This window comes from Elgaria multicarinata, chromosome 16 (assembly GCF_023053635.1).
Source record: "Elgaria multicarinata webbii isolate HBS135686 ecotype San Diego chromosome 16, rElgMul1.1.pri, whole genome shotgun sequence".
In the NCBI taxonomy this organism is placed as follows: Eukaryota; Metazoa; Chordata; class Lepidosauria; order Squamata; family Anguidae; genus Elgaria; species Elgaria multicarinata.
In genome coordinates, this window is record NC_086186.1 from 12,632,623 (window position 1) to 12,660,446 (window position 27,824).

Genomic DNA, 27,824 nt, shown 5'->3' on the forward strand with positions numbered 1-27,824 from the left:
ATTTGTTGCACAGAAGAATCTGCTAACAGGAAGGGGAAGGGGAAGTATGTGTGTGAGAGAGACAGGAAAGGGCAGTGACCAATTACAGTGGGAAAATGTGGAACAAATCAAAGAACTAGTAAAGTTACTGGAGCCCCAGGAGGCCTGTTTTTCCACATGGATGAAGTGGATCAAGGAGCAGAAGGCCAGTTGTCAAATCTTCCCGTGGCCAACAAGTCCAACAATAGCAGGATATGTTTCAAGCATTTTTCTAATTTGTGGTCTCTAAAAAAGTGATCCAGTAGTTTACATCTGTATGTTATGCCCATTTTAAAAGGAGCTATTAAAGAAGCCCAACAATTCTTCACTAAACCTATGTATTTAAATGTATTCATTTTTTCATTGCATGAGCATATATTTTCAGCAGTAGTCAATTTCTTACAGAGCTGGGGCCCAACTTTAATCTCAGCCTTAAACACTGGCTCCACATTTCAAGTAAGAAGCTGAGAGAGAACCTGTAAGAGGCGGAAGCTATTTCCCCTTATTTCTATGTTGGCACAACCCTTATCCTGCATTAATAATTTTATAGCTGTACAACTTGGTGTAGGGTGGAATGCTTGTTTGGACTGCTTTCTCAATTCCAGCAAATTTCCCTATTCCATATACAAATCCTATATTAGCAAATGAAGAAAAATTTCTATGGTCATTCATGACCTAGTTATATACAAAATAGACTAGTGTGATGCACTCTGCATGGGGCTGCCTTTAAAAACAGTTAAAACATTTCAACTGGTGCAAAAACTGCTTGTTTTTTGTGGGGTCTAGGGAATAACACTAATTCTGTACCAACTGCACTGGTTGCCAGTGCATGTCTAGGCCCAATTTAAACTGCCGGTTGCTACCTTTAAAGCCCTAAATGGGTTGTTGATAAGGTTATGTGAAGGACTGACCACACCTGTATAAACCTGCCCTGGCTATAAGACTGACAGCAGAGGCCCTGCTCAAGTGCTTACCATTAAGGTCCATCAGGTTGGCAGGCACAATAGACAAGCCCTTTTCTGCCGTGGCCCTATTTCTATGAAATTCTCTTCTGCAGGAAGTGTGATTGGCTCATGCCCTGACTGCTTTTAAACTTGGATATTCCAATCTGATACTGGTCTATAATTTGCTCCAGTGTTAATTGTCACAAAATAAAATAAAGTAAAAATTAATGAAAGTTTGTATGCTGCTGTTTTAATTATTTATATATGTTTTTATTGTTTTATGATTTTGTGAGTTGCCTTTAGAGGCCTTTTTGTCCTGCAAGGTAGCATAAATATCATAGATCATGCTGTGAGTGCTGGTGGTAGCCAATTTAGCTTTTCTGGGGGTACAGTAAGTGCTTCAGAATCCTGATCAGAAAGGGGAAAGAGGAAAGAGGAAGAAGATGAGGCAATAAAAACTCTACACCATCAACTCCGAGCCTTTGAAAGGCCATAACTTGCACAAAACCAGAGATGGGAAAGGAGGTGGGATCAGATGACCCATTAAGCCCTTCATATTTTTTTATTATAATTTAGAATATATGCCAGATAACCTATTTTGTGGCACATACCCCAAGATCATGAAAACAAAAGCAAAGAAATCATTGCTTAGTAGAAAGTTTTTCTTCCTACTATTGACAGAGAAGGGATTCCTTGCCTTATCTCCACAGGACCAATCTGAGATAGTAAAAGACAATTAGGTAGAGAAATCAAATACAGTTAAATATATAACGCAGGCTTGAGATTGCATTTCCCAAACTCTGTGTGAGTTCAAAGTGGAACTTCGTATATCGTCCTTTTCTTCACCCACTTTTCATTCAACATCTGCCTGCAGCATGTTTACATCCCACATATATTCATGGGGAAGTAAGCACACATGGGAGATGTTTAATATGCATTACTACAAACAGAGTAGCCTGCACATTACAAATTCTTCACACAGCATGACCCCTAAAGCCAACCCCTAAAGCCCTGGCTCCACCTCGTATGAGTAATCTCTGATGCAGATGCCAAGTAATGGAACTATATTGGCACTAAAAAAACTGCAATTGCTTACAGTATTTCATATGAAGTCTGGACATACACAGCTTTATGGCCACCATAAATGTTATGGTGGCCATGCATAGTTCTGCAACCGTCGGAGGAGCAGCAAAGAGGATTTCTCCTTTGGGGGAGCCACTTTGGTAGAGAAGTGTACTGATGGCCGCCTGTGTGTATTGTATGTCTTTATAAGTTGTTAGAACTGTCATTATTGCTTGCTGCCAGGAGAGAGGTGTTTTTAAAAGGGGAGGGGATATGGAAGTCAAGGGGGAGCAGAGACACCATTGTAACAGTAGAGGCCAGAGTCAGATATGGAAACTGGGCTGGGGAAGTGCATCCCTGTTATTTTTGTGGGACAGCAGCATTGGATACCATTGACCATGCTACCTTATTGAGACATTTGGCTGCTATGGGTCTTGGGGGGGGGACACCATTATGCAACGGTTCTAGTCCTATTTGGCTGAAAATGCTAGGAGACTATGGGGCTCTTTAGGGCTCTATTTTGTCCCCTATGCTTCTTAACATCTGCTGGGGAAGATCATCTGGAGTTTGGGGACTGGGTCTCATTATGCTGATGATACCCAGCTCTATCTGTGTTTGAGATGTCAAGGATGCTGAGGAAGTCCTCAACAGCTGCCTGGTCATAGTACGGGATTGGATGAGGTCCAACAATGACTAGTGGCACATAACTAGCTTCCAATGAGACTGTCCTTAAGACATTCAGAGGTCTTACCGGTACTATCCATTCCAACAAGACAATAGCAGTCCCAAATTGTCCCTACTAGGTAAGGATTAAATAAAACATATGACTTTTCTCCTTGCTCAAAAAAACACTACCATACATGCAAGTAAAATATTCCTTTGTCGCCATCATTTATTGTATCTGAATATCTGAAGCTAATCCTAGATAAGGTGCAGATATATATGTGGGGTCTGGGGAGAGACTTGAGTTAATGATCAAAGACTAGTTGAAGCCACCAATTTTTATGCAATAACTGCATCGCATTTTGACCTACAATTTACACAGAATTTCAAGGGATGCACCAGCAACTTGAAGTAACTTCCAGCAAAGCAAAAAGCTCTTGATTCACCATAATTTCATCCCGCATTTTCATCCTGTGATCCTGTATAAAATATCAGGGATAGTTCTCTTTCCAAGTGGGTGAAGTGCCGAGGTGCCTGCAAACAGAATTAGGTATGACCCAAGAAAATCAGTAAGGGGTTGTGGCTGAATATATCCTGAAATTTCTCATCTGTTTAGACAAGGATTGCCATTTCCGAGTAACTGAGACAACAAACTCTAGATCCATTATTATATAATGAAGCACAGTACCTGTTATTGTACCAGCAGTTCCAATCTGAAAGTAAAGAGCTACAGTACAAGATGCTCAAGCTTCACAGAAAATTTCTTGGACAGGAGGAATTTGCCCCAAGAAATTATTTCAGAGTATCAAGGCATGCACTAAACTATCATATCACAGAAGAACAGAAAAACAACTAACTGTGGTGATGCTAAAACACTGAGTACAGAAATATAATGCATCGTCCTTTTTTGAGTTTCCAGTGTTTAACAAACCCTGCTTAGAATTCTTAAAATAGAATGAAGGATGTTTGGAATTTACAAAATTCAATACAATTTTACTGCCTACAACAACAATGGGTAAGGGAAAACAGTAAAAAAAGCAGATAGAAGGCCAAGTTTATACGAAAAGCCACTGAACAGTGCAGCAAAACTGAAGAATGACCAGAAGCCTTAAAAAGAAACTTATTATGCCACAAGAGAGACACTGATGATAATTATTAACTCCTCTTTACTTTACAAAATGGTTTGGTCTCAGTAACAGAAGCAAGGGCTCATTATTTTCACATGCAATCCTGAGCCTACTATTGGAAAATTTATTTCCTTTTAATCCCTGCCCAATACTAAATATTAATTTACAACAGGGAAAAAGTTTTCTCATTGTTAAAAGAATGGAGCTTGGGAGAAAAAAATGGTACAAATTTCATCGAAGTATACACATAAAGCTACTTATGACCTCTGGTCATGAAAAGAATAGGCCCCAGGAATGAAGAGGTCACAACTTGGGCTATCTTCAAGATAATACAGTTTAAATGCAAGTACTGGGCTCTGAATAAATTTCTAGAAAACTAAGAATGGCAGAAAGAAGTTAACCACTATATGCTAAAAGTATACCACTATTTGGTCTTTGTTCCTCTATTCCAACCATCCTTGCCCTGCTGAAAGTAAAATACTATCAATTATTATTATTATTATTATTATTATTTATTTATATAGCACCATCAATGTATATGATGCTGTACAGAAGTTATAAGAATGCTGGCAAAACAGAAAGAACTAACAGTTAAAATTTATTTAACTAGTGTAGCAAATTAATTTGCAGAAGCCAATGTTAACCATTTTGGAGAAGAAACAAAGGATAGCAACAATAAGACAAAGAACAAAATAAATGTTTTTATGGGATGCTACACAGCTTAATGCAGACAAATGTAAATGCCACACTTATGGGATTGGCACCCAGAACAATGCATTTAATCTCTTTAAAGCTGATTTGAAATAGGAAATAAAATCCAGAATTTCTTCTTAATCTTTAAACGACAATTTACATGTTTAGGAAAAGCATGCAATTTTTCAGAACAATGTTCTCCCACATTTAAAATAATCCTCCGTCCATGTAAGAAAAATACAAGAAGTCTTGGAGCAAGGTGTCTGTAGCAAATCTTTGTGTTATCATGCTAATAGCTTAAAGTGCCTAAGTCACTCTAGATTCAAACAGATCTGATTTGCTAACAAAGAGAGATCTAACAACCTCCTAAGAGAGCGAGGAAGCGTGTACTGCACAAAGGAAGTTACTTGAAAGACATAGTGAAATAGAAAGCTTCCACAATATCTGCGTAATGATTTGCATCGTTAATATTATTCTGTGAATGTAATGCAAAGACCCATAAAGCCACCTGAGCTTACCCTCCAGCTGGTCTTTCAATGAAACTAGCTGGGTCACTAGGCCCAAAATGTTCAAAACCAGAGTAAAAAATGTCCTTAGTAAGAACAGTTGAGAAATACAACTAGAGATAGGAAGACATCCCCCAAAAGATAACAATATTTTTTTGGGGGGGGGGAATGCACCACCATGGCTTAAAAATTTCTGGAAATTTTACATCTCTATGTAAAGCTAAAAATTTGAATGGCTAACTCAAATCAACATGTATAATTAAGTCCCTCCAGCCCACCCTCCAAATATCCATAAAGTTTACTCCCTATTTAGCAATTTAGAGCCCTCCACCACTGGGCCCCATATGAGGTTCTCTCCCTCCAGTCTAGTTAACTAGTATCTAATCCTGATTTTTAACTAGTATCTAATCCATTAGATTGAGGTTGGCAACATGCCTCCATGTATTGCTGAACTGCAATGCCCATAACTCAGCATTGGCTGTGATGGCCAGGGCTGATGAGAGTTGCAGTCCAACAACATCTGGAAGGTCAAACACTACCCACTCCTGCCATAAGACAACCCTACCACAACTCCCCAGCTGCTGTATTGCCTTAGGAATCTTTGACAAGTGTCTCTGTAAAGAGTTTCTGGAAGACAGAGGCTAAGATGTGACCCCTGTATACATGCTTGCTTAATTTCAGAAAGTATTCTAAACTATGTAGCAATGGAAGGAAGAATGTTGAATTTTCAACTCAGCATGTTTATCCTTATGTAAACTGCCCAGAGAGCTTTGGCTATGGGGCAGTATACAAATGTAATAAATAACAAAAAAGAATAACAATAAAATAAAATAATAATAATATCCTCAATTCTGTATTTAATAATGGTTTCTGCCAGATCATCTTGAACAGGCATTAGGCCAGTAGATCTAGAGTTCCCTGCACCCTTAAGAAATAATTGTGCACTCCATTCAAAGCTAAAAAAAGCCTTGGTTAAATCCTAAGCTGACCCTGGAGTCTTGCTTCCACCCAATATGTTGATTAGTGGTTTTATTACCCTTATAGTGTTTTACAGTAACACCATATGTCACTTTAGGCATGATTCATGGAAAAGCAAGGTATAAATATTTATATTAAATAAAACTGATTTAGAAATAATGCAGGCTCATTCTCCTTGTCTGGTCATCTAGCTTTCAAACAGACAATCCTCATACCATAAGAGCTCATAACTTGTTCTTTACATATGATAAGACATATTAAAAAGCAGAAAGATCTTTCAGCTCCAGCTGTTTCTGAAATTACAATAAATACAAATATAAACCTTTCCTTTAGAAAGATCACTCCACAACTCAAAAAAATTAATAACTGGCCCTTCAAGGGTCAGTCTCTCTCTTCCAAGGCAGCAAAGAGGTAATTAACTATAATTAGAACTTCTGATAAAACTACAGTGGGGACGAGGAGAAGCTCTGTATGAATTGGACAAGGATATTTTCTTTCAAGAGCGATCTCAATTGCAGATAAAGGGGAAATCACAACTTCATGCTAACCACTGAAAAAAACCACATGATATAGGAATTAAGTAGGATAGTGGATACCTGCAAGATTCCATGACAAATCCACTGAGCAAAGTCGAAAGACTGAGGAGCAGCTTGAAAACCTTTTAAGTTGGGAAAAGCGATGCACCAGGACAACTATGCTATTGAAAGCAGTCTCCCTCCTGCTCCCTACATGGTTTGCACATCTAGACAACTGGGAAGGTGGGGGCGGGGGGAGAGGCAAGAGAAAGAAAGGTAAGAGTGCAAATGCTATAGCAAAAACCTACAGTCCTGGGCTCACTTCTTCCTCTAGCCTATGTCTATGCGTCAAACCACCAGTCTTCTGAGAAGGGAGCTGCTTCCTTCTTCAGCTGCAAAACAGCACTAGCAGTTTCAACTTCGTATGTTCCTAACCACTAATATACTAATCCAGTTCTTGCAAAGTTTCCTCTAACTTAAAGGAATATGTAAATTTTGGATAATCACATTACTACTCAGCCTCGTTAAAGCTGCATTTGCCATATCCCAACATTAGATTGTAAGCCTACGCGGCAGGGCCCTGCTATTTATTGTGTTATCTGTACAGCACCATGTACATTGATGGTGCTATATAAATAAATAATAATAATAATAATCTCAAATGAGCATTTAAATCCATTTACCATAATCAACACAAATACGTAACACCAGCTTGTGCCAGATGCTGTACAGGACACATGGTCCATAGGGAGAAACCTACAATCCATCCAAGGAAGAGAGGTAAAAGGAGAAGACAAGGTTAGCAAGGAGGAGAGAAAGGATGGGTAACAACAAAAGGCACAGAAAAATGCTAGGCTATAGCAGCCCAGAAAAGAGCTCATCAAAAATGAATAGATTTTAAGAAAGATCATGAAGGAGAGTGACAGAGATTGCGAGCACCAGAAGCTATGCAGTAAGAAAAAGCAGTGATGATTGCAATTTACAGGAAAGTAATACTGCAACTTTAGCAAAATGTTTTATTTCAAAAACCTAATCTACAGCAAGTGATAAATTTCATTTGAATGTTGCTACTGACAGTAAATCGAAATATTTGACAGTGCTCTGGTATACTCCTCTATTCATTCCCAACTAGTAATTTAAAGGAAACACTGTTGGATGGTCTAATTGACCCTGTCCTCTTCTTTCTCTGTTTGTATCTATAATTAGAACTCACTCAGCCCAGCACACACCACTAGAAACAGGCCCTTTCAGAGCCACACCCAATCCATTTCTGCCAGTTTCAGACTTTCTCCATCTCAGTAAGACTCGATTGCTTCAGGGGGGAAAACCTGAGGAAACTCATTTCTTGTAATACAGTATTAATGACAAAGACAGAATTAAATTTTAAAAACTGCATTTATTTCACATTACAGTTGCATCAGTAATCTTCTGCAATGGGAATACTCGCATTAGAGTACTTTTATGTCAGTTAATACTTATGGGTAAATTAAAATACTTATAAAGTACTGTTTCACACATAACAGGCGATCCAAAGCCAAAACAAATGTATAGAGGGAATAGCATGCCAGTATAGGGGTAAAAGGCAGACTGTTTGGGGATCCTCTTCACACACGCAGCTCAGATTGAGGGTTCTGGTTCCAGGAGCAGCTTCATGCTGCAAGTCTCAACACAACGGGCAGGAAAACCCCATAACTGGCTGATGAATTCATCACTCTGAGACAACAAACAGGCCAATCATTACCAGCTCAAATCTCTTAATATCAATCCAATTTCCCATATCAGCCAGAATTTCCCTTGCAGATTCTGGATCTTTCCCAGATCTCTTCAGAGCAATTCATTCCAGCCATTTGCTGTGCTGCAGCAAGGTTAGACCTCCAAAAGAAAGCCTAATCTTTACCCAGCTCCCAACTTCATGTTCAATGGTTTGGACACTGAATATATTTTAAAAGCAAGGATGAGCTTCTAGATCACTGCTTGTACACACATCTTGGCATCAATCCTAAACCAATATTGTACTTGACGGTCAAATTAGTATCGCATTTGTGTGATGAATTTACTGATAAGAATTAAATTTGAGAAGGGCTTTGGGAAATACTGCAGGACATGCATTTCGGAATTTATGCACCAACATTGGGTATCTTAGAACAACTTGGTATGATTCCATTTGAATTAACCATGGCCTGTGGCAGAACTAGCAAAACTTTCTCTTTAAAATAATAATGCTACAACAAATTATTTCAGAAAAAGGTGCCCACATGCAAAAGTAATATATCTAAACTGCAAATTAGCTGATGTCAATAACAAAGTGAATACTGTAGTTCAAATGATAGTGCCTATTCTAGTAGCAGTTTGCCAACAGTAATGGGACTACATTCTTTCATGATTATGTCATCCACTACTCCACACACACTGTTCTATGGCATGTGTCCAATAAATACAAACCACTGTGATACTGAAAGGAAAGGTCTAAAACCCACCACATTTTGAATCATAGTGTTTGGGGCTGAGCAGTACCTTTAAAGCCAGACCCAGGTCCTTATGCAAGACCATTATACTGAAACCACAGCTGACAGCTAACTTTGAAACTGTTAATAAGATGTACAGTCTGGCAACACCAACTCCACCACCTCCCTTGGTAATTAATTCTACCAAACTAAATCTGTACAAACAAGTTTTTCTGATAATTTCCCTAATATTTAACCAGTTATGATCAACAAAGACTATAAGTTCTTCCACTAAACATTTTCCTCCCATGACTATGCATCTGAAAACAATTCCTCATGGAGAGAGATACAGAAAAAAAAATTGAGTCACCCAAATGGATTTTCTAAGGAAGATAAATCTGAGAGAGCTTATCCTGGTCATGAATACTTACTAAAAAAAATCCTTTTAGATTACCAATTTCAATTTAAGCTTTTTTTCCAACTTAAGCCTCCATGGCAATCATGCCAAGGACATTATCACAGAAAAAACATCATATCAAACAAACAAACAAAAAGCCTGCATAAAAGTGTTGAAGGACTCAAATAAAGCAGACACTGGGGTTGGTGTTCACAAACCACAAGAACATAGCTCAGGAAAAGATTAAGCAAGCACTAAAGGTAACCTCCAGAACAAGCAGGACCACTTGATTGATCATAGGCCTGTTAACAGAATTGCCTCTCCGAAACAAATTTACTCACACATGAACATCCCAGAAAATGAGACACCTTGAGATCAAAACAGCTGATTCATGCACACCATGGGAAGTTGAGACACAGAAGGATCAGAAAAGCTGACTGACACACACACAGTGGGAAGGTGCAGGATGGCAAGCTAGAAACAAGCACATAGATGGAGGCATTCAATCACACATACTCTCGACAAGCACTCAAAAGTAGCAACCACCCATTCCATCCGCAAAGCAGTAATGCATCAACCACTCCCAGAGCTGCAGCACATAAATAGTGCCATATGAGCAGAAATAAACTATGGGGTACCCTGTTCATTGATGCCACATCTCAAAACAACACACAGGGTTCAGTCTTAAACTAAGGATAGGCACTGTTTTCTGTCAGGAGCCACATTCCCTTCGTTGGGGGATGCATTGAGCCCCCTCCCTCCTGCTACCAACTGTCACTGCAGAGGCCACCAGTGAGGGAGGAAGCAGCAGCCAGGCACCTCTCCACCGTGCCTAGGTCCAGCTCCAGCTGAGAGCCCCCTCCCTCCTGCTACCAACTGTCTCTGCAGAGGCCACCAGTGAGGGAGGAAGCAGCAGCCAGGCACCTCTCCACCATGCCTGGGTCCAGCTCCAGCTGACAGCCCCATCCCTCCTGCTACCAACTATCTCTGGAGAGGCCACCAGTGAGGGAGGAAGCAGCAGCCAGGCACCTCTCCACCGTGCCTGGGTCCAGCTCCAGCTGAGAGCCCCCTCCCTCCTGCTACCAACTGTCACTGCTGAACTTTGCAACTAAGATTGTAGTGCCTGAATTTGCTTTCCTTTCCCCCCTCCTCCTCCTCCCTCCCAATCCCCTTTCCTTTTGTGTCATGTCTTTTAGATTGTAAGCCTGTGGGCAGGGACTGTCAAGAAATACTTTTGTAAGCCGCCGTGAGAGCCTTTTTTGGCTGAATGGCGGCATAAAAATCCTTAAATAAATAAAAAATAAATAAAATATCAGCAGTGGACAGGACCAAAGTCAAAAATGGAGAGAAAGGGCAGCAGGTTGCCTAACCCTACCTAAACAACATTCCCACTCAGCTATGGACCCAGATTATCACTGCTCCGAAAGAAAACAAAACGGAAAGAAAGCCAGAAAGCCATACATGGGTGGGAATAGGTAGAGATTACGTAGCATGTTACAGGGCAGATTTATTGGAAACTACAAAGGACAGTGGTATTACTGTAATAGGTAATGTCTGCTATATGATCTGTACTTATGGACTCTATAGCAGAAAACATGAATTTTAAACCTTCTGCTTACTGAATTATTTATCAATATTTATGAATTGTTTATATTAATAGAAATGTTTAAGCTATGTACAAAACAGTATATAATAAAATACTGTGTAATATTACGCCATACAGAAGACAAGATTACCTTCCTGAGAATGCTTGTTTGGAAAGGTCTAAAAAGGTTGGCATCTGTACAATTTGTAGAGGTAGGGAGTTCCAGAGAGCAAGCACTACAACACTGAAAGCCCTATTTGAGCTGTCATGGACCAAACCTCTGAAATTCCGGGCACCACCAGGAGGATACCTTATTACTTTCCTACTACTACCATTACACATTCCCATTTACAATAAAGAACAACAAACAACTTTCCTGAGGAAGGAATGACAACGTATAGCAAGATTGGGATTTGAACCCAGATCTTTCACTTTGTATTGACACACTCCAGGCCAATGGCCTAGATATCACAGAGCAGGGAGGTTGCTGTTCTCCATTACAGCAATCCTTTCTGATCATGATCTGAAGGGGGTGAGAGGGAATAGATTATGTATTCCCAACAATATATGTGACATCTATTGCTTTTTCAATGCAGTTCCCAGGGGATTTCTCTGGGGTAGAACACTGTGATTGGTGCGCAATTGTGCCAAACTCCAATGGATGTACTGTATTTGAAGCTCTTTTAACATTTTTACTGTGCTAGTGACACAGCTGGCTGAACGTAGGATACGGACTAGCTTACATGAATACAAGCAGAAGTGCAGTGGCTGCCATCAGCTAAATGACAGGAGTCATCTGACCATGAGCATAAGGAAGATGGCCCTTTAATTTATTATCAGAACGACATGGGGTCACAATCCTTATGAGGGTATTCCTAGAACACTTCCTTCCCAGAGCATCAAGGTCTTTGAAGTCTTCCAATGAATCTGATGGGGAAAAACAACACTTATTGCCCTCTTACTAAAGTAGCAAATCCAAGTTCCAGCTGGATCTTACCCTAGTTTGACTGCACAGTCACTAAGTAGTGGGGGGAAGTGATTATAGTCAGGGTAAGCATTATGTTGTAAAAAAAGAGAAAAGAAATCTGTAAAAATCCCAATGTCTGAACTAAGAAAACCCCAAGTTCTAGGTCAAAACCTCCTGAACGCTGGTGCCTTTTGAAGACACTGACTCATTATGTAGGGACTGCAAGATAAGTGCCCTCTTCTTCCTTTCCATCCTCTCCAAAAGCTATTAAAACAATGTTTTTGTAAAAGGGGGACAGCTATGGAAATTCTGTGAAGCATCCTCTTTCAAAGCCAAAGACAATAACATCATTCTTTTAAAATCCTAAAAGATCCTCAGAATTTTACTTGTGTTAGGCAAATGATGTGGGAATTAATTGAAACAGAATAGTTTTCCAGAAGGCTTATTCAAGGAAAAGGAATCCAAGATAAATTTTCAATGGAGAGATCTACTAGTTGAGAAATTTGGAGAGTAGCTACAATATGGTGGAGTCTAATTCTATGGCTCCATACCAATGCTAGTTTCAAAACAGGACTACATTTTAGCTAACAAAAAGATTTGATGCTGGGAGAAGAACTGTCATCAAGACTGATCTCTCATTAAAATCACTGGGTGCTTAACTGCACAATTCTGTGCTGATGTGTCAAGCATTTTCTTTAATCTTAGATGCAGTGCAAAATACTATTCTATAAAATACACTATTTTCTATGCATACAAGGATAATAGCACAATTTCCTCAAAGCAATAGGATCCCATAAGCTAGTCATGTTCCTAAATGTGAACATCTCTTGCAAGTGTATCTGAGCTCACACAGAAAGTCCTAATCCAGCCTTGCCTTTTGTGATAAAGGAAGATATCTTACAACTCATCTAGGATAAAATTAAAGTGTATATTGGATTAATCTATTTTCCCCTATGTTAAACATAAATTTCTTAAAACAATAATATATCAAACACCCTGTTCGCATGTAATGGCAGTTCCTGAACTGTTTAACCTAAGAACTGCTGTGAAATTGCTGTGAGTGTGCAGAAAGCACTGCCTTCTGCACACTCATCACTTCCCCTTTCAATTGTGGTGCCAGAACCTAGAAATGCGGGAATTGAACAACACGGAATTAACCTAAGAAACCATAGGCTAACAAACCATAGATGGATTAACTCTGCATTGTTTAACCCCCTGAACAACCCAGAGTTCCTGGATCGGAGATAACAAAACAGACCAGGAACAGGGCTGTTGTTCCTAGTTGTTGATTGAAAGTGACAAACACACAGGACACAATGCAGGTGCTTGCTCCCACTTGGCCACAGCAATTCCTGGGTTAAGCAATCACCATTATGTGAGAACCAGGTCTATTAGTTGAATAGGCAACTTTTTTGAGATGAAACAGCCAACAAATCAAGATTAAATGCTCTGAAGATATAAATACTTACTTTTATAGAAACTTTTAATCCTTTGGAAATATGAATACTATTTTATAGTAACTTTAAACATTTAAGTACTAGATTTATTTTTATCTAACTTCAAGTAACTATGATGCAGTTAACCATTTTTGTGGCTTTTACTTTTATTTGAGAAACAGAAGCTCAAAAATAAACTGAAATTGGAAACTTGAAGCAAGGAATTCAGTCTCTTTCCAAGCTATTTTTTTATTGCTGTGTCAAAATCATAATTTTTTTTTAAAAAAAAAATCATCACATGCCATGGGTTACATTTGAATAACCATACTTCCGGTAAAAGGGAAGTCAGATTCACATCTGTGCATAATAAAATGTTCAAGATTTATAGAAAACACATAACTTATTGGTAAGACATAAAATTTCCACTACACACTGGAAGTTAAGCATCATAATTTTTTTACATTTTATCTACGTGTAAGACGCTCTTATGCCAGCCTTTATAAAGATGCACTGCTAACTCTATCAACAAGACTATATACATACAGATAAGCATGTGCACACACACATATAACTTTTTCCAGAATCAAGATGCCAGCCTCTGCTTCCTTTTCTTCCCCACCACTTCAACTCACACTCCCAATTTATGAACGTGAGGCACGTATAGAATCCCTATTACATAGAAAGTGGGGGGAACAACCCAAGATTTCCTATGAAAACTGAACAGAAGGTAAAATACCGTATTTCTTCGATTGTAAGACGCCATCGATTGTAAGACGCCATCAATTGTAAGACACACACTAATTTCAGTACCAACAGGGGGGGGGGGGAACCCTAAGACACACCCGCGATTCTAAAACGCACCCCATTTTTACAGATGTTTATATGGGGGGGAAAGTGCATCTTAGAATCGAAGAAATAGGGTACTTCAAGTCTAATTATGTGAACCGCCCAGAGAGCTTTGGCTATTGGGCGGTATAAAAATGTAATTAATTAATTAATTAACAAAGCAACCACAACATGGTAGGCAACTTTCATTAGTTAAAACCAGAATTGAAACGAAGTACTCAATTTCTTTCTAAGTAAATATTTTAATCTATTTACTTCTATATTTACCCTTTCACAATAACTTTCGCTAAAGTTGCTACCACCCTATGACACAGTAAGAGAAGACATTAGCAACAGTCCCAAAATAACTGAATAGTCAATGGTACTTCATAATTGAGTCATTTCAAAAAGTTTAACAGCGACACTTTAAGACAGCCACAGTAAAGTGAATTACAGAAAAGAATCAAAGTGTTTCTTTTGCCTCATGAAAAAAAATCCAGAAAAATATTGTTATAAAACATTCTAAAAGCAAATAGCTTAAAGAATTAGAGATTAATTTGAAACTCATGATATATAATTTTCAAAATATGAGCAAACCTTACCCAAACTTGGTTTAAACAATGAAACATGAGGGCACAAACTATACATTGTACAAATACTTTTGGTAACACTTAAAGCATGCGGTTGATTTTTAAAAAGGAAGAACCCGGATCCCCAGAGTTTCAGTCCAGCACTCTAACCACTACACCACGCTGGGTAGGGGCAATCCTTCTTGGGGTTGGGCTCAGTCTAATCTCTACAATGGGGAGGGGGGTCATTTGCCACCCAAATTGGGGCCCCTCAGAAGCAGTTTAGATCCATAATGCTGCATTCTAGCTGTGTGAAGGAAGGGATCTAAAGGAACGGATCACAACCCAAAGTTAAGTGATTCCAAGGGTTTTTGAATTTTGAAAGGAAGCATTAAAGACACATTTAATCCTTCCCATCAAAACGAATAGAACAGAAAAGTGTCTAACTTTGGTAACTTTGGCTGGATCATATTTATTATTAAGTATGCAGGTAAGTGAAGAACGCAGGGGAAAATATCACAAGTCTGTAGTTTGCCATGGAAACAAGGCACAGTTAAATATTTGTCCTCAAATGTTGAAAATCTGTTCAAAACCAAACATGGCCAAGATCCTAACAACTACTTTAGTCATACTTCATGGCTTGTGTACTGTCAGTGGGATTCTTGACATTTCTTTATTTGAACAGCTGGGCACCATGCCATATCACCGACTGATTTTGACAATCCCCTCAATTTCAACCATGCTTTGAGATAAGAAACTGGCAGCTGGGTGGGGTGGGCTGCTGCTGAAAAAAACATGCCCAATGCCCGTTTAGAGATTCTTTGAATCCAGGACACTATTTCATTGGTAAGGAAAATTATCCAAAACATATATTACTGATCTATACCTGAGTTTTCCTGTATGCATTTAATATTAAAGAGAACTATATATAATTACATACTCTTGCTACCTAACCATTTATGTTTTAAATAAGATTTATGTGATATATGGTCTAGATGGTGATGCAATCTGAAAAAGGCTTTTCTCACATCTGGTATCTGTAACAGCCAGGAGAACCTTCTTCCAGCTCAGACTTCTACTCCCGCTGCAGCCCTATCTGAAAAAGCAGGACCTGGCCTCAGTTACTCAGGCACTAGTTATTTCCTAACTGGACTACTGCAATGCATTTTACTTGGAGTTGCCTCTGAAAATGGCCCAGATGCTAATGGGGCCAGAATGTCTGAACATCCAAAGGAGGGGCCATTGCTCTGTGGAAGAGCAAACGCTTTGCATGCAGAAGGTCCCGGATTTGATCCCCAGCATCTCCAGATAGGGCTTGGAAAGAATCCTGCCTGAATCCCTAGAGAGTCATTGCTTCCCGTCAGTGTCTAGACAAACTAGATAAAACCAATGATCTAAGGCAGCTTCCTAGGTTCCTAATACCACTTTTGGACCAGTTACACTGGATTGGATAGCCCTAAATGTTCTGGGAACAGGTCAACTGTAATCCTGGTTATGCATGAGAGACAGTGTCTCTTTAATGGTGGCCCCAGAATGATCAAACTCCCTTCCAGTAAGCATTCACTTGACCCCTTTAAGTCTGTACCCCTTAAGTACAGACTTAAATAGGACCTTGGAGCTTATCATATTTACTGCTGCATTTTTTTAAACAAGAATTGATGGCTCTGTGATCTAAATCAGTTCTCATTCATCTTATTTGGTGTGCCTACTATATACCTATAAGATCTGCCTAATGTAAAATTGTTTAATTCACTTAGTGCATGTTGCTTTGAGAAGACTTGGCCCCAAGAAGCGACTTATAAATACCTGGAATAAATAATCTGGTCAAGTGGCTGGTTAGGTCTTACATATTAATGTAATATCTCTCTGTATAATTTCTTCCATCTCTGCAATAGCTCAGCTCTAAAAGATACTGTGACTGCAAGTTGATATTCAGCCTACTGACTTCAGCCAAAGATTTGATCATTTTTAAACTGAAGGGAAGCCATCATCCATTGATGGAAGGTGAGGCTATAGAATACCGGGCAAATGGCAGGAGTGGTAAAACTAGTGTTTAAGACTCAGAAAAAGTATCATGTATAGTTTATTGCTATAATAAATACAAAATCAAAATGAATCATTGTAACATTACAAATACTTTATGGTTCTGATGTTTTTATTCTTGCAAATATTCTGCAAGCAGTTCCTACATTCTTTTTCATGAGCTTAGCAACTATGTGCAAACAATTTTCTTGTATGATTTGTCTACCAAAAATAATAAAAACATGTAAATCAAAAAACATGATCAGCTACGCAATATACTAGCCACAGGGGAATGTGTCACTAACCACCACCACAATATATGAAAATAACCAATGTAAAAAAAGTAAAGAAAAAAGATGACAATTCAGCACAAAGCACTTCAACTAAATTTCACCTTTGCAGGACCCTCCATGCAAGTTCCTATAATTGTTCCCTACAGGACTGGGGGCGGGGGGGGGGGGGGAGAGCGGAATGCCCTGTGCAACCTTCTGCTATGCAATCTTTTTTCCTGCTTTAAAGGGAGCTATGGCCATCTCATTTCTATTAAGATAATACTGAAAAATCATTTTGACAAGGTTCTTAACAATGACAACTACTGGGGAGATAATTAACTCATTACAAGAAAAGTGTAATAAGAGTGGGAAAGAGAAATAGCAAAGCCATTAATGGAAGAAGGCTTGATACTACTAGCCCATTTGGGGTTGGGGGTGGCAGTATTGTTAAAGATATAGATGAGAGTTGCCATGTACCAGAGAAGGGAAGCTCCTTTAAAATGGCTTAAACACACATACACACACTACATTTGCCAGAACAGGAATTGCACTGCTTGTCATCACTTAAGGACTTAACACAAACATTGGATAACTAGTGTCTTTCCACACTTGAAAACAAGTCACTAGGTTACTTCACAAAAAAGCATCACATACTGAAGTTTTAAAGATTTGTGTAAGATCACAAGCTATCCACACCACGCTGTCCAACCACATAGTGTCATGTTGAAAATACCCTTGGAAAAAAACATAGTGTGAACAACTTTGATGTATTGTTTATTAATTGCTTACAGTGATGCAGTTTCTTAGTGCAACACTGCTTAGCAGTGATGTAAGAGAACTTACCGATTTGTCTGCGCTGCAGCGTTCTAGCTGCACTGAGTGAGCACAGCAGACACACTGACTAAACTAAGTCATAGCCACTGCCACAAATCCTGCCACTCTACCAAAATGAAACACGACCTGGCTTTGTCTCTTATGTAGCATACACAGTTGCAAAGATAAACACAAAGCTGAAATAAAAAAGTTTTCACTAAAGAGCTCTTGAAGGAAGTGGGGAATATCAACATTTAACAGAAACAAGCAAAAAGCCATATAAATCTGTTTTTTAAAAAATGGGGGGGGGAGTTATTTCATCAGCCAGTCCAGCCTGGGATGCTTTCATTTGGTTCACAATAGAGCAGCTGTAGCACAGACTTCAGCCTTAGACACATGCAATGCAACAGCAACCATCATTTTTTTTTTAATAAAAAAAACCCCCACACACTGCCAGAAATACAAGACACTGTAGCGGGGCTCCAAAAATGGATGATCTCATACTACATTCACACCGCAGGGATGGGGGGTGTGGGTAGAGAAGCAGAAGGCTTCATGACCTTGCAAGTAGTTTCCAAACGAAAATAAATGAATAAATAAATAAATAAAGGGGTGGGGGAAGGATGTCATGAGTAAAGGGTGGGGGCTATCAGAGGCATTTTATAGGAAAGATGCGGAGGAATCCAAGAACAGAACCAACGAGCCGGGAGGAGGCGGAGGGAGAAAGAAGGAAGCTACCAATGGCCTGGAATGAATGAACCTCCCGTCGCTCCCGCCCCAGCTCCTTAGGACACGAGGGACTAGAAACCTACCCAAACACCCACACTGTTAAGACATCAGGCATCCTCTCTTCCCCCCCCCTCTCTCACGCCTCCCCAATCGCCCCGTTCTTCCCAAGCATTTCCTCTCTTCCCGCCAGTGAGATGATGAAGGAAACAGAGGCTGGGCGGCGGGGAGGCGTAGCAGTTACAGCTTCAGAACCCCGCAGGTGCTGAGGCGGTACCCGGGGGCGGGCAGCGGGGAGAGCGTGAGAGGAAGGGAGCTTAAGCTGCCAAAGGCTCCGGGGCGTCCGTCCCCACACCCGTCCTCGCTTCATAACCGCCCGTAGAGGCTACTGAGGGAAGCGGCGGGCGGGAGGAGAAGGGGAGACGAGGCGCCGACACCGCAAGACGGGAGGTGGCAACTGAGGGGAGGAAGGGGGGGCAAAGGGGCTCGAGGCTTACCTGTGGGTCGGGCGGGGCAGCCGCATCCCTCAGCTTATCTCTCTCTCCTCTCAGGCTGGGGAGGCGGGGAGGGGACGACGGCGATGACCGCCTCGCCGCAGTCTCCGCCTCCTCCTCCTGCCTTGGGTCCGTTCTCTTCCCCCGCACTCTCCCTTCCTTCCTTCCTTCGCCCCCCTTCTCTGTGAGGAAACGTCGCTGCGCCTCAGTCTCTCCCTCACGCAGGGCGCACAGGCACGCGCAAAGCCCGCCTCGCCTATCAATCTCCGTCTCCGCCCTTCGCGGTTCTCTCTCTCTCTTTCGCCCCCCCCCTTCCTTGCGCGAAGCCGTGCGAATGCCCCGCCCCTCTAAGCCGACGTGACGTGCAGACGCTGGCTCGCGCCTCCGTCTGTCCGTCCAACGGCCGCGCCCCAACCTTCAACGCCAAGCCCCGCCCACACACCTAAACAGGAGAGGGGGCGGGGCGGGGCTGTCTCGCTTGCGCTCGGACGGACAGCAACAGCGGTAGTCCCCGCCTAGACACGTCGGACCCGTATGTTAATTAACCACTTGCCTTCTCTCTTTTGCTCTACCTGCGTTCTTATCGCGGAGGGAGGCGAAAAAGAAGGCGCTGTTTTACGGCACTCGGGTTGCTGGGCTTGCCGTGCTTTGCGGCCGGCCGTGGCAACTGAGAGCGTTATGAAAAGAATGCGGTCGGCGACAGGTAAGGGCTGTGTGGAGTGGCGCGCCGTGAGGTAAAACGTGAGGTAAAACATCATTGTACACCGAGTGGCCTAGAAATCATCTTAATAAGCCTTGTTTAAATATATATATATTTAAAAGGCTGGTGACGATTTGCGCAGATTTGTTGGCTTGCTTTTCTTGACAGGCCGCCGCTGGATAGCGCTGCCTTCCTGGGGCCGTATTATTTATTTATGGGTTACATTTATATCCTGCCTTTCCTCAAAGGAGGCTAAGGCGACCCTACAAGACTCTCCTCCTTTCCATTGTTTCCCCTCACAACAACAACAACAACCCTGTGAGGTAGGCTGGGCTGAGAGTCAGTGAGTGGCGCAAAGTCACCCAGTGGGGACTAGAACCCGGATCCCGCCCTAGTCCCAGTCTAGCACTCTAACCACTACACCACACTGTGTAGGGACGTCCTTCTTGGAGGTTGGACTCAGCCTAATCTCTACGCTTGGGGGATCCTTTGCCATCCAAACTGGGGCCCCCTCATAAGCGGTCTAGATCCATAATGCTGCATTCCTCTGCATTTTTTAATTGGATGAGTCGAGCTGCATGTGTGATGTGTTATTTTATTTATTTATTTATTTATTGCATTTAGATACCGCTCCCATAGCCAGGGCTCTCTGGGCAGTTTACAGAAATTCTAAAATTGAGATAAAAACAAGTATACAAAATTTAAAATTCTAAAACACAGAACATACACACATAGAGCATTAAAAACCGTTAAAAAACTAAACATGTGGGTGATTAAGATGTGGGTTATTTATTTTTGTTGCTTAAAAAGTCTCATTCTAGACTTTTTGCAGGACAGTTATTTATTTCTTTATTTATAAAATTATTTTTAAAAAAACAAATTGGCCCTCTTATAAGATTAACAGTATAATCCTGTACATTTTTTCCTCAGAAGTAAGCCCTGTTCTGTTCAATAGGAATTGCTTCTTAGCGATTCTGTTTAGGGTTGCAGACTTCAATTGTCACAGTACATAAATGCACTTGGCAGTCTACAAAAGCTTCTGCCACACACACAAAATATGTTGGTCTTTTAAAATCTCAGAACATTTTTGTTCTTGTTTGTTTTATTATAAATAAGCAACTGGGATGGAGGATGAGAAGCGTCCCCTTTTCATGGTAAGAGGTGGTGTAAACTTGTGCCATAATCTGTTAATCTTTAAGGTAACATAATACGTTGCGTTCTTCTGTAAAAGAATAACATGAACACCCCTTAGAGTAAATATGCATTGGGTTGGCGTTAAAATCCAAAAGTAAGCCCTGCTGAGTCTATTGGACAGGATTCCAAGTAATTTTGTAGCTGGGGCATTACAGAGAAAATTTGAAAAAGAGGAAGTCCCAACAGCATTTGCCATGGACAAGAAAGGTCTTTATCCAGTCCAGGGCTTTACCTCTGGTGCCGTGGTGACCCAGAGAAAGAACTGCACTTCAGGTTGTACTCAGAAACAGATTGGGAGCCAATGGTAGCTGTTTTGAAACTGGCAAAGGTATGTTCCCTTCTGCCAGTCCCACTTAGCTGTCTAACAACAATATTTTGGACCAACTGCAGTTTCCAAATAGCCTTGTTCCAGTAGTCTAAACGAGTTGGAGATGCCACCAATGGATAACTGTGGCCTGACTATCTGTCTCCAGGAGGGCCACAGCTAATGCACAAGCTCTCCCTGTTGAAAGGTGCTTCATGCCATAAAGGTCACTTGAGCCTCCAAAGACAAAGCCAGATCTAGTAACATCCACGAGACTGTAAATCTGTACCTTTAGAAGGAGTGCAGCCTGAGCACCTTTCAGAAATATTGTCTGTTAGGAAAGGGTCCACAGCTCATGATGTGTTCCAGGTTCAGTTCTGGAAGAATGTTTTAAGAGAATGTTCCAGGTTGAGTGTCGGGTATCTATAATAAAAGAACTCAGACACCAAGGCAGAGAGCAGCTTCTCCCTGATGCCTTGGGGACCTACTGCCAGCCAGAGTAGACAATGCTGGGTTGGATGGACCAATGGTCCAATGGTAAAAGGTAGCTTCATATAGACCAGTGTTTTGGACTGCAGTTCCTAGCATTCCTGAGTACTGACCATGCTGGTTGGGGCTTATGTGAGAACAAAACAGAAAAATTCCAACTATAGCTACTAGAAATTGTACAGATGTACATTTTCCAGTGACCTCTTTCTATTTCTTTCCATCTTACAGAAAAGTTGATGAGTCTAAAAAACATTCTTGTATGCCTTCCCCCTTTCTAATTGTAGGCTCTATTTTTTTTCTTTGTATAGCGTATACAAACTGCTTTGTCGTAGCTCCCAGGAAAATGAGTTGGTGTCTGACAAGGGTTTTCTTTAGATGTGGGATTCATGTGGTGAGTCATTGTCAAGAGGTTTCAAATAACAGCTAATAGTTAAAATGAGCAGTGCTTCTTTGCTATTGGGGGAAAAAATAATGCATTCCAAAGATTGCCAGTTCTGGGACAAAATTAGGAGGAGGGGGAAACCACAGTGCATCGCTCTGACTGTGATTGGAGGTGGTTAGGCAAAGAACAAGATGGGGGATTCATTCTGTAGCTATTTGTACAAAGCCTGACTGTTAACTTTTCCTTTTATGAACTAAAAAGACAGAACAGAAGAACATTAGGGCTGGATTGGACCAAAGGGCTATCTAGTCCAGCATCTTGTTTCCTATAATGCCCAGACAGATGCCTATGGAAATGCTAAGAGGGCAATAGCCCTCTCCCACTTGTGTACCCCAGCAACTGGGAATGCTGCCTCTGATCCTGGAGGTAACATATAGCCATCATGACTATTTATCGTATTTATAATCTGCCCAATAGGCAACATTCTCTGAGTGTCTAGTAGTCTTATCCATGAATTTGTCTAATCCCATTGTAAATCCATCTTGACACCATTGCTTCCCTACTTTAGCTACATACAGTGTGAAGATCTAGTTCCTTTTGGTTAATAAGGGATTTCACTTTAACATATATGGAAAATCATGGTTGCTTAAGAGAAGAGAAAGCTCTGGTTCACTGGAGATTATCTCCGGTAATGTATCCAGTATCTTCGATGTATGTTGCTCTAATTTTCTTGATCAAATTTTAAAGAGTTGTTGTTTAATTATTGACTATGAGAATGTTCAGTGGTACATATCCGAACAAGAAGTCATCATTGGATTTTATTACCCCTTTTAATAGTTCACATAGCAGTTAGGGGGACCTTCCCACTCCTTCCTGTTGAGTAAACAAACCAGCACATGTGAGTTCTTTCTTGCTGCAATGTAGGGGTGTTCCTTGGTTTGCACTGAGTCATGCCAGAAGCACAGTGTTTGCTATCCAAGGTGCATTTTCAAAAGGCTGGATCAAATCCTGGGTGATATGAGTTGGTATTTACAGAAGACAGCCTCAAATAATTTCAAGACTACAATCAAATTTGCACACACTTGAAGGAAAAGGCCTATTTATTTATTACATTTATATCCTGCCTTTTTTCCTCCAAGGAACCCAAGGCGGCATACATAATCCTCCTCCTCTCCATGTTATCTTCACAACAACAGCCCTGTGAGGTAGGTTGGGCTGAGAGTATGTGACTGGCTCAAAGTCATCCAGTAGGTTTCCATGGCCGAGTGGGGAGTAGAACCCGGAACTCCCAGTCCAACACCTTAGCCACTACAACACCTTAACCACTACACCACATTGAGCTCAAAGGCACATAGTTCCAAGTAAACATGTATTAGGATCAGGCCGTAAATTGCCTCTGATTTCAGGGCTGGGGCTGAAGAAATTTACCTTCTTAACAGTTAGAAAAAGATGCTCTTAAATCCAGTTGACATTAGACTAATTGTTATATGCCTACTCTGCATATAAAATGCTTATGTGCTGCCTGGCTTCTGTTTATAATTCTTAGTGCATTTTAGCTCACCCAGAATCTTTTCCAATTTTCCTGCAATTTTGAGAATGGGGTGTGCAAGTTGGATGCTGTAGTTAACACAGATCTAAATGTTCCACTGAATGCAGGACTGCTACCCTATGTAAATCTTCCCCTCCCCCCACTACTCTCTAGGCATACTTCCACCTGGCATCATATTATCATTGGCTATTTTAGCAGGTGGTGAACAATGGGTCTGGGGAGATGTGTAAATGTGTCTTAAATGTTCTAGGCAGAGGGCTGGGGGAAAGGGCTGTCACTTTTAGCCACAGCCCATAGGCCCAGCATATTGTCTAGTTTCAGCGAAAAAGCAAATCCTGAAAAGGTCTATTGAATCAAAAAGAAGGCGTCTGTGGAATTTTTCCCTCCTGCTGCAGAGTGGGCTTGTTAGAAGAAAGGCAGATAGTTCTCTGGAATTGTTCTGTAAAGAATCATCGTAAGTCATAAGTTGCTATGGTACTTTCTGTAGTGCAGTTGCTGTCTGGCACCTTGGCTTTAAAAATAATTTTGATTGTTAAAGGGACCAGCCTATGATGTTCAAGTAGATCAATTCCAGCCTTTCCCAACGTGGTGCCTTCCAGCTGTTTTGGACTACAGCTCCCAGCATGCTGATTGTAAGTTGTTTGGGAGTTGTAATCCAACACATCTATTCTGTTTAAACAGACCTGCATTAAACCTAGGCTATATTTAAGGTTTGATTCAGTGTGTCACTGAGTGTGTTATCATATTTTCTGCCTCTTAGAAAGATTAACAGCTACCAAATAGCAAATTGTGCCATAAAATGACTTGCTTAGAAATCAGCTGATACTTGTGGCCCCCTCCCCACATTTCCTGCCTTTCTGTCTAGCTAGGAGGAGGAGAAGGGGTAGTGTTTCTGGTACTAGGTGTTAGACAAACAACATCTTGCCGATTCTAGCACAGGATTCAAAATAGAGGAGATCCATTACCACCACCCATATACTGAAATGGAGCATTACTTTTTATACTAGCTTACTGTATTATAGATATATCTTCTGTAACTGTTTTATAGCCGTATTTGCAGTACCAAGGCTCTTTTTTTGTCTTTTGACTGTTGCTGCATGTGTTGTATCCATTTAATTTTACATTCTGCCTTTCATCCAAGGAGCTCAAGGCAATGTACCTGCTCCGTCCCCTACCGCCCATTCCCAATTTTTTCCTCACAATATTGTCTTTAAGTTAATCTGCACCTCTTGTTTTGGTTGTAATTGAACAAATTGGTTCTTTTCTTTATGTTAGTCAGTTGCAGGCATCCACAGTGCTGCTTGCTGGTGGAAGTGCTTGCTGGCCCTCTGGTGAGAAGGATTCCCAGCAGCACGCACTTCCTCTCCTGAGTCCTCACTTACGTTGAGGTGTGGAGACAGTAAGAAACAAAAGAGTCTTCTCCACTGTTTGTTACCTGCTCTGAGCCCCACAACGTTCACTTAAGCTTATCACCCAACACGCGGAAAGCTAGGGAGAGATGCAGGGTCTTATCTCACATATGCTGAGGTTTGGATAAGATAAGAAATAGCAGGATTCTTCTCCCATTGTTTCTTACCAACACCAGACCCCAGCACAAAGGAGGGAAATTCCTGCCTATCCCTTCTGCACATGCCAAAAGACTTGGGGGAGGGAGGGGTTGGTAAGCACAACTAGAGGCTGGCTAGTAAGACCCCTCTGGGTCAACTGGCATCAGTCCATGACTGCACTGGCCATCTTTAGTTTTGGGGAAAGCTCAACCTCTTCTAACCGTACCTTCTTTCCACCCTTGATAATTTTAGGCACTGGAATTTCTCTGGCTGCTGTGACTCTGCCTGCATAGAATGGACCCTGTTGTCATAAGTTACATGGACAGCTTGCTGAGACAATCAGATGTATTGCTGCTGGATCCTCCCTGCTGGCTTAATGACCGCATCATCGGGTTTGCCTTTGAGTACTTTGCCAGTGACCAGTTCCAAGACTTCTCTGATCAAGTGTGCTTCATTGGTCCCGAGGTGGCTCAGTTCATCAAATGCACAACCAGTCAGGAGGAACTGGCCATATTTCTTGAGCCGCTGAACCTCCCCCACAAGGAAATCGTGTTCCTGGCTATCAATGACAACTCCAACCAGGCTGCTGGTGGGACCCACTGGAGCCTGTTAGTTTACTTCCGAGACAAAAACTGCTTTGCTCACTACGATTCCCACACCAGGAGCAACTCTGTCCATGCCAGACGGGTAGCTGGGAAGTTGGAGGCCTTTCTCGGCAAAAGAGGCAAAGTTGCCTTTGTAGAGGAGAAGGCCCCTGCCCAGCAAAATAGCTACGACTGTGGGATGTACGTAATCTGTAACACAGAGGCTCTGTGTCAGGAATTCTTCCAGGGACAGCAGGAGCCAGTGCTGCAGCTCCTTACTCCCTCATATATCACAGCGAAGCGAGAAGAATGGAAGGGACTCATTGCTAAGCTGTCTCAGAAGTGATCGGCCAACCTCTCAACTATTGCCCTTCTTGTTCTTGTCTTGCTCCCTGTGCCTGAGAAAGGAAGCTTTTGCACGGGGGTTTCCCTACACAGAGAATGTATTTACCTCTGCATTTCTGCACTGCCTTATTCTGTTGCTGATCAGAATAGAGCGGATTCATAGGAGACGGCTATTTGTCTTCCCTAAGGTGTATGGCAGTTATGCCTTCGGCTATTTCCCCCTTTTCCTATATCCAAAACAGTTCCCCCAGCAATCAAGTTCTTTATATGTCTGTGTGTGATCAAATGTCAGTGATGTCAGCAACATGGTATATTTCTGCCTATATTTCATTGTGGCAAGTTTCAGCAGTCCTCTTCCAAAACCACACCTGAACCTTTGGAAGTGAGATAAGCTGGTATAATGCCGCTGGGAAACTACTTTGACACTTGTTCCAGAATCATCAGCATAAGGGTTTGGAGGGGAGCCCCTTTTTGTTCCTGCTTTTGTGAAGAGGGATTGTAGGAAAAGATCTGCTTGTTGTTTGGCTACCTAGGGAAAACTGTACAGATTACTATATGACAAAGTGAAATTTCTATTATGACAAAGCAAAATTTTAATAATGTAAAGTAACCTTGATAACAAGAGAGAGTTGTTTTCTGTTCATTTTCTAGCTGTTCTTTCTGTTGTTGCTAATTGAACATGGTATGAATTTCTTAGGATTCTGTACCTCTAAATGGATGCTATTATGAAGCCCTGGGCTTTCTACTTCCAATATCTAGGAGGGAAAAGAAAAAGCAGCAGACTGGTGGGAAAGGAGGCAGCCTGCCTGCTAGCCCTCTCATTCCTTAATTTGTCACCCAGCTTGTCTCCGCTCTTCACCAGTTTAACAATATTGGGCGTGGGACATTATCAGCTGCATATGAAACCCTACTATCACTGGGTAACATAGGATTGCATCCTGTTGCTAAACACCTGGTTCCACTGAAGAAAGTAACCTGCCCTGTTTAGTAGCTTACTAGTGTGGGTAATGAAGCCAAAAAGGCTGTATCATTTGTTTTTCCTGCTAGCCCTATTTTATTGCCCCTTTTACTCCCAAGGGATGCTGCCTTAGCACTCATCCTCTTCAACAACAACACAACAAACAGCCTTTAAGTGACAAGTTCTTCAGCTGCTCTAGTGTATGGTCTTCTTGGGGGAGAAGAACTTTAATTGTTTTCTGATTTGTGAAGGGAGGGGGCATGACAACTCTTATTCTGTTTGGTAAAATCTTCAACCATTAATAAAAGAGAATTTTCACCCCAAAGAGTTGTGTTTAGCTCTATAATAGCAGGGTTCCTGTTCTCTTAGCTCCCTCAAATCATTGGGGGAGGTGTGGGATATGTATGGGGCTGGAAGAGGGAGGGAAGCAGTACTGTAGCTCTAGAGATGCTTGCTCTAAGATGATGAAGCTTCTGCAGACTCTAGTAACTTGTGCATAACCCTAAACCTATCGCAGTTGTGCCTGGCTAGAACCACGTCACTAAAATGTAGGGGGCCTCTATTTGTCTACCCCAAAGGCAAATGGTGCTTAATAGGGAAAACAAAGAATTTGGGGTCTTTCATTTCTTTATATTGTTCACAGCTCAGGAATCTTATTAGATATAGAACGGCATAGAAATACATTTATATTAGAGAAGAGCTCTCAAAAGAAAACT

The 27,824-nt window shown here is 41.3% G+C and overlaps 2 protein-coding genes across 6 annotated transcripts in view; one reads left to right on the forward strand and one right to left on the reverse strand.

The window, feature by feature from the left end:
• MYO9A (myosin IXA) overlaps positions 1-19,136 on the reverse strand; it is a 129,505-nt gene extending 110,369 nt beyond the window's left edge. The window contains exon 1 of the mRNA XM_063142429.1: positions 19,060-19,136. The gene's annotated coding sequence lies outside the window, so the exon portion shown is untranslated. The remainder of the gene's footprint in view (positions 1-19,059) is intronic.
• A 580-nt stretch (positions 19,137-19,716) lies between these two features.
• Positions 19,717-27,433, forward strand: SENP8 (SUMO peptidase family member, NEDD8 specific). 5 transcript variants are annotated; one of them, XM_063142321.1, is made up of 3 exons: positions 19,743-19,759; positions 22,387-22,551; positions 25,474-27,433. In XM_063142321.1, exon 3 carries the CDS (start codon positions 25,516-25,518, stop codon positions 26,149-26,151), a length of 636 nt encoding a protein of 211 aa, XP_062998391.1. In that variant the 5' UTR covers positions 19,743-19,759; positions 22,387-22,551; positions 25,474-25,515; the 3' UTR covers positions 26,152-27,433. The 5 variants fall into 5 exon arrangements, with proteins under 5 accessions (XP_062998393.1, XP_062998391.1, XP_062998389.1 ...); XM_063142319.1 differs by lacking the exon at positions 19,743-19,759 and adding an exon at positions 22,030-22,134; XM_063142323.1 differs by lacking the exon at positions 22,387-22,551 and having other exon boundaries at positions 19,717-19,759.
• The last annotated feature ends 391 nt before the right edge of the window (positions 27,434-27,824 follow it).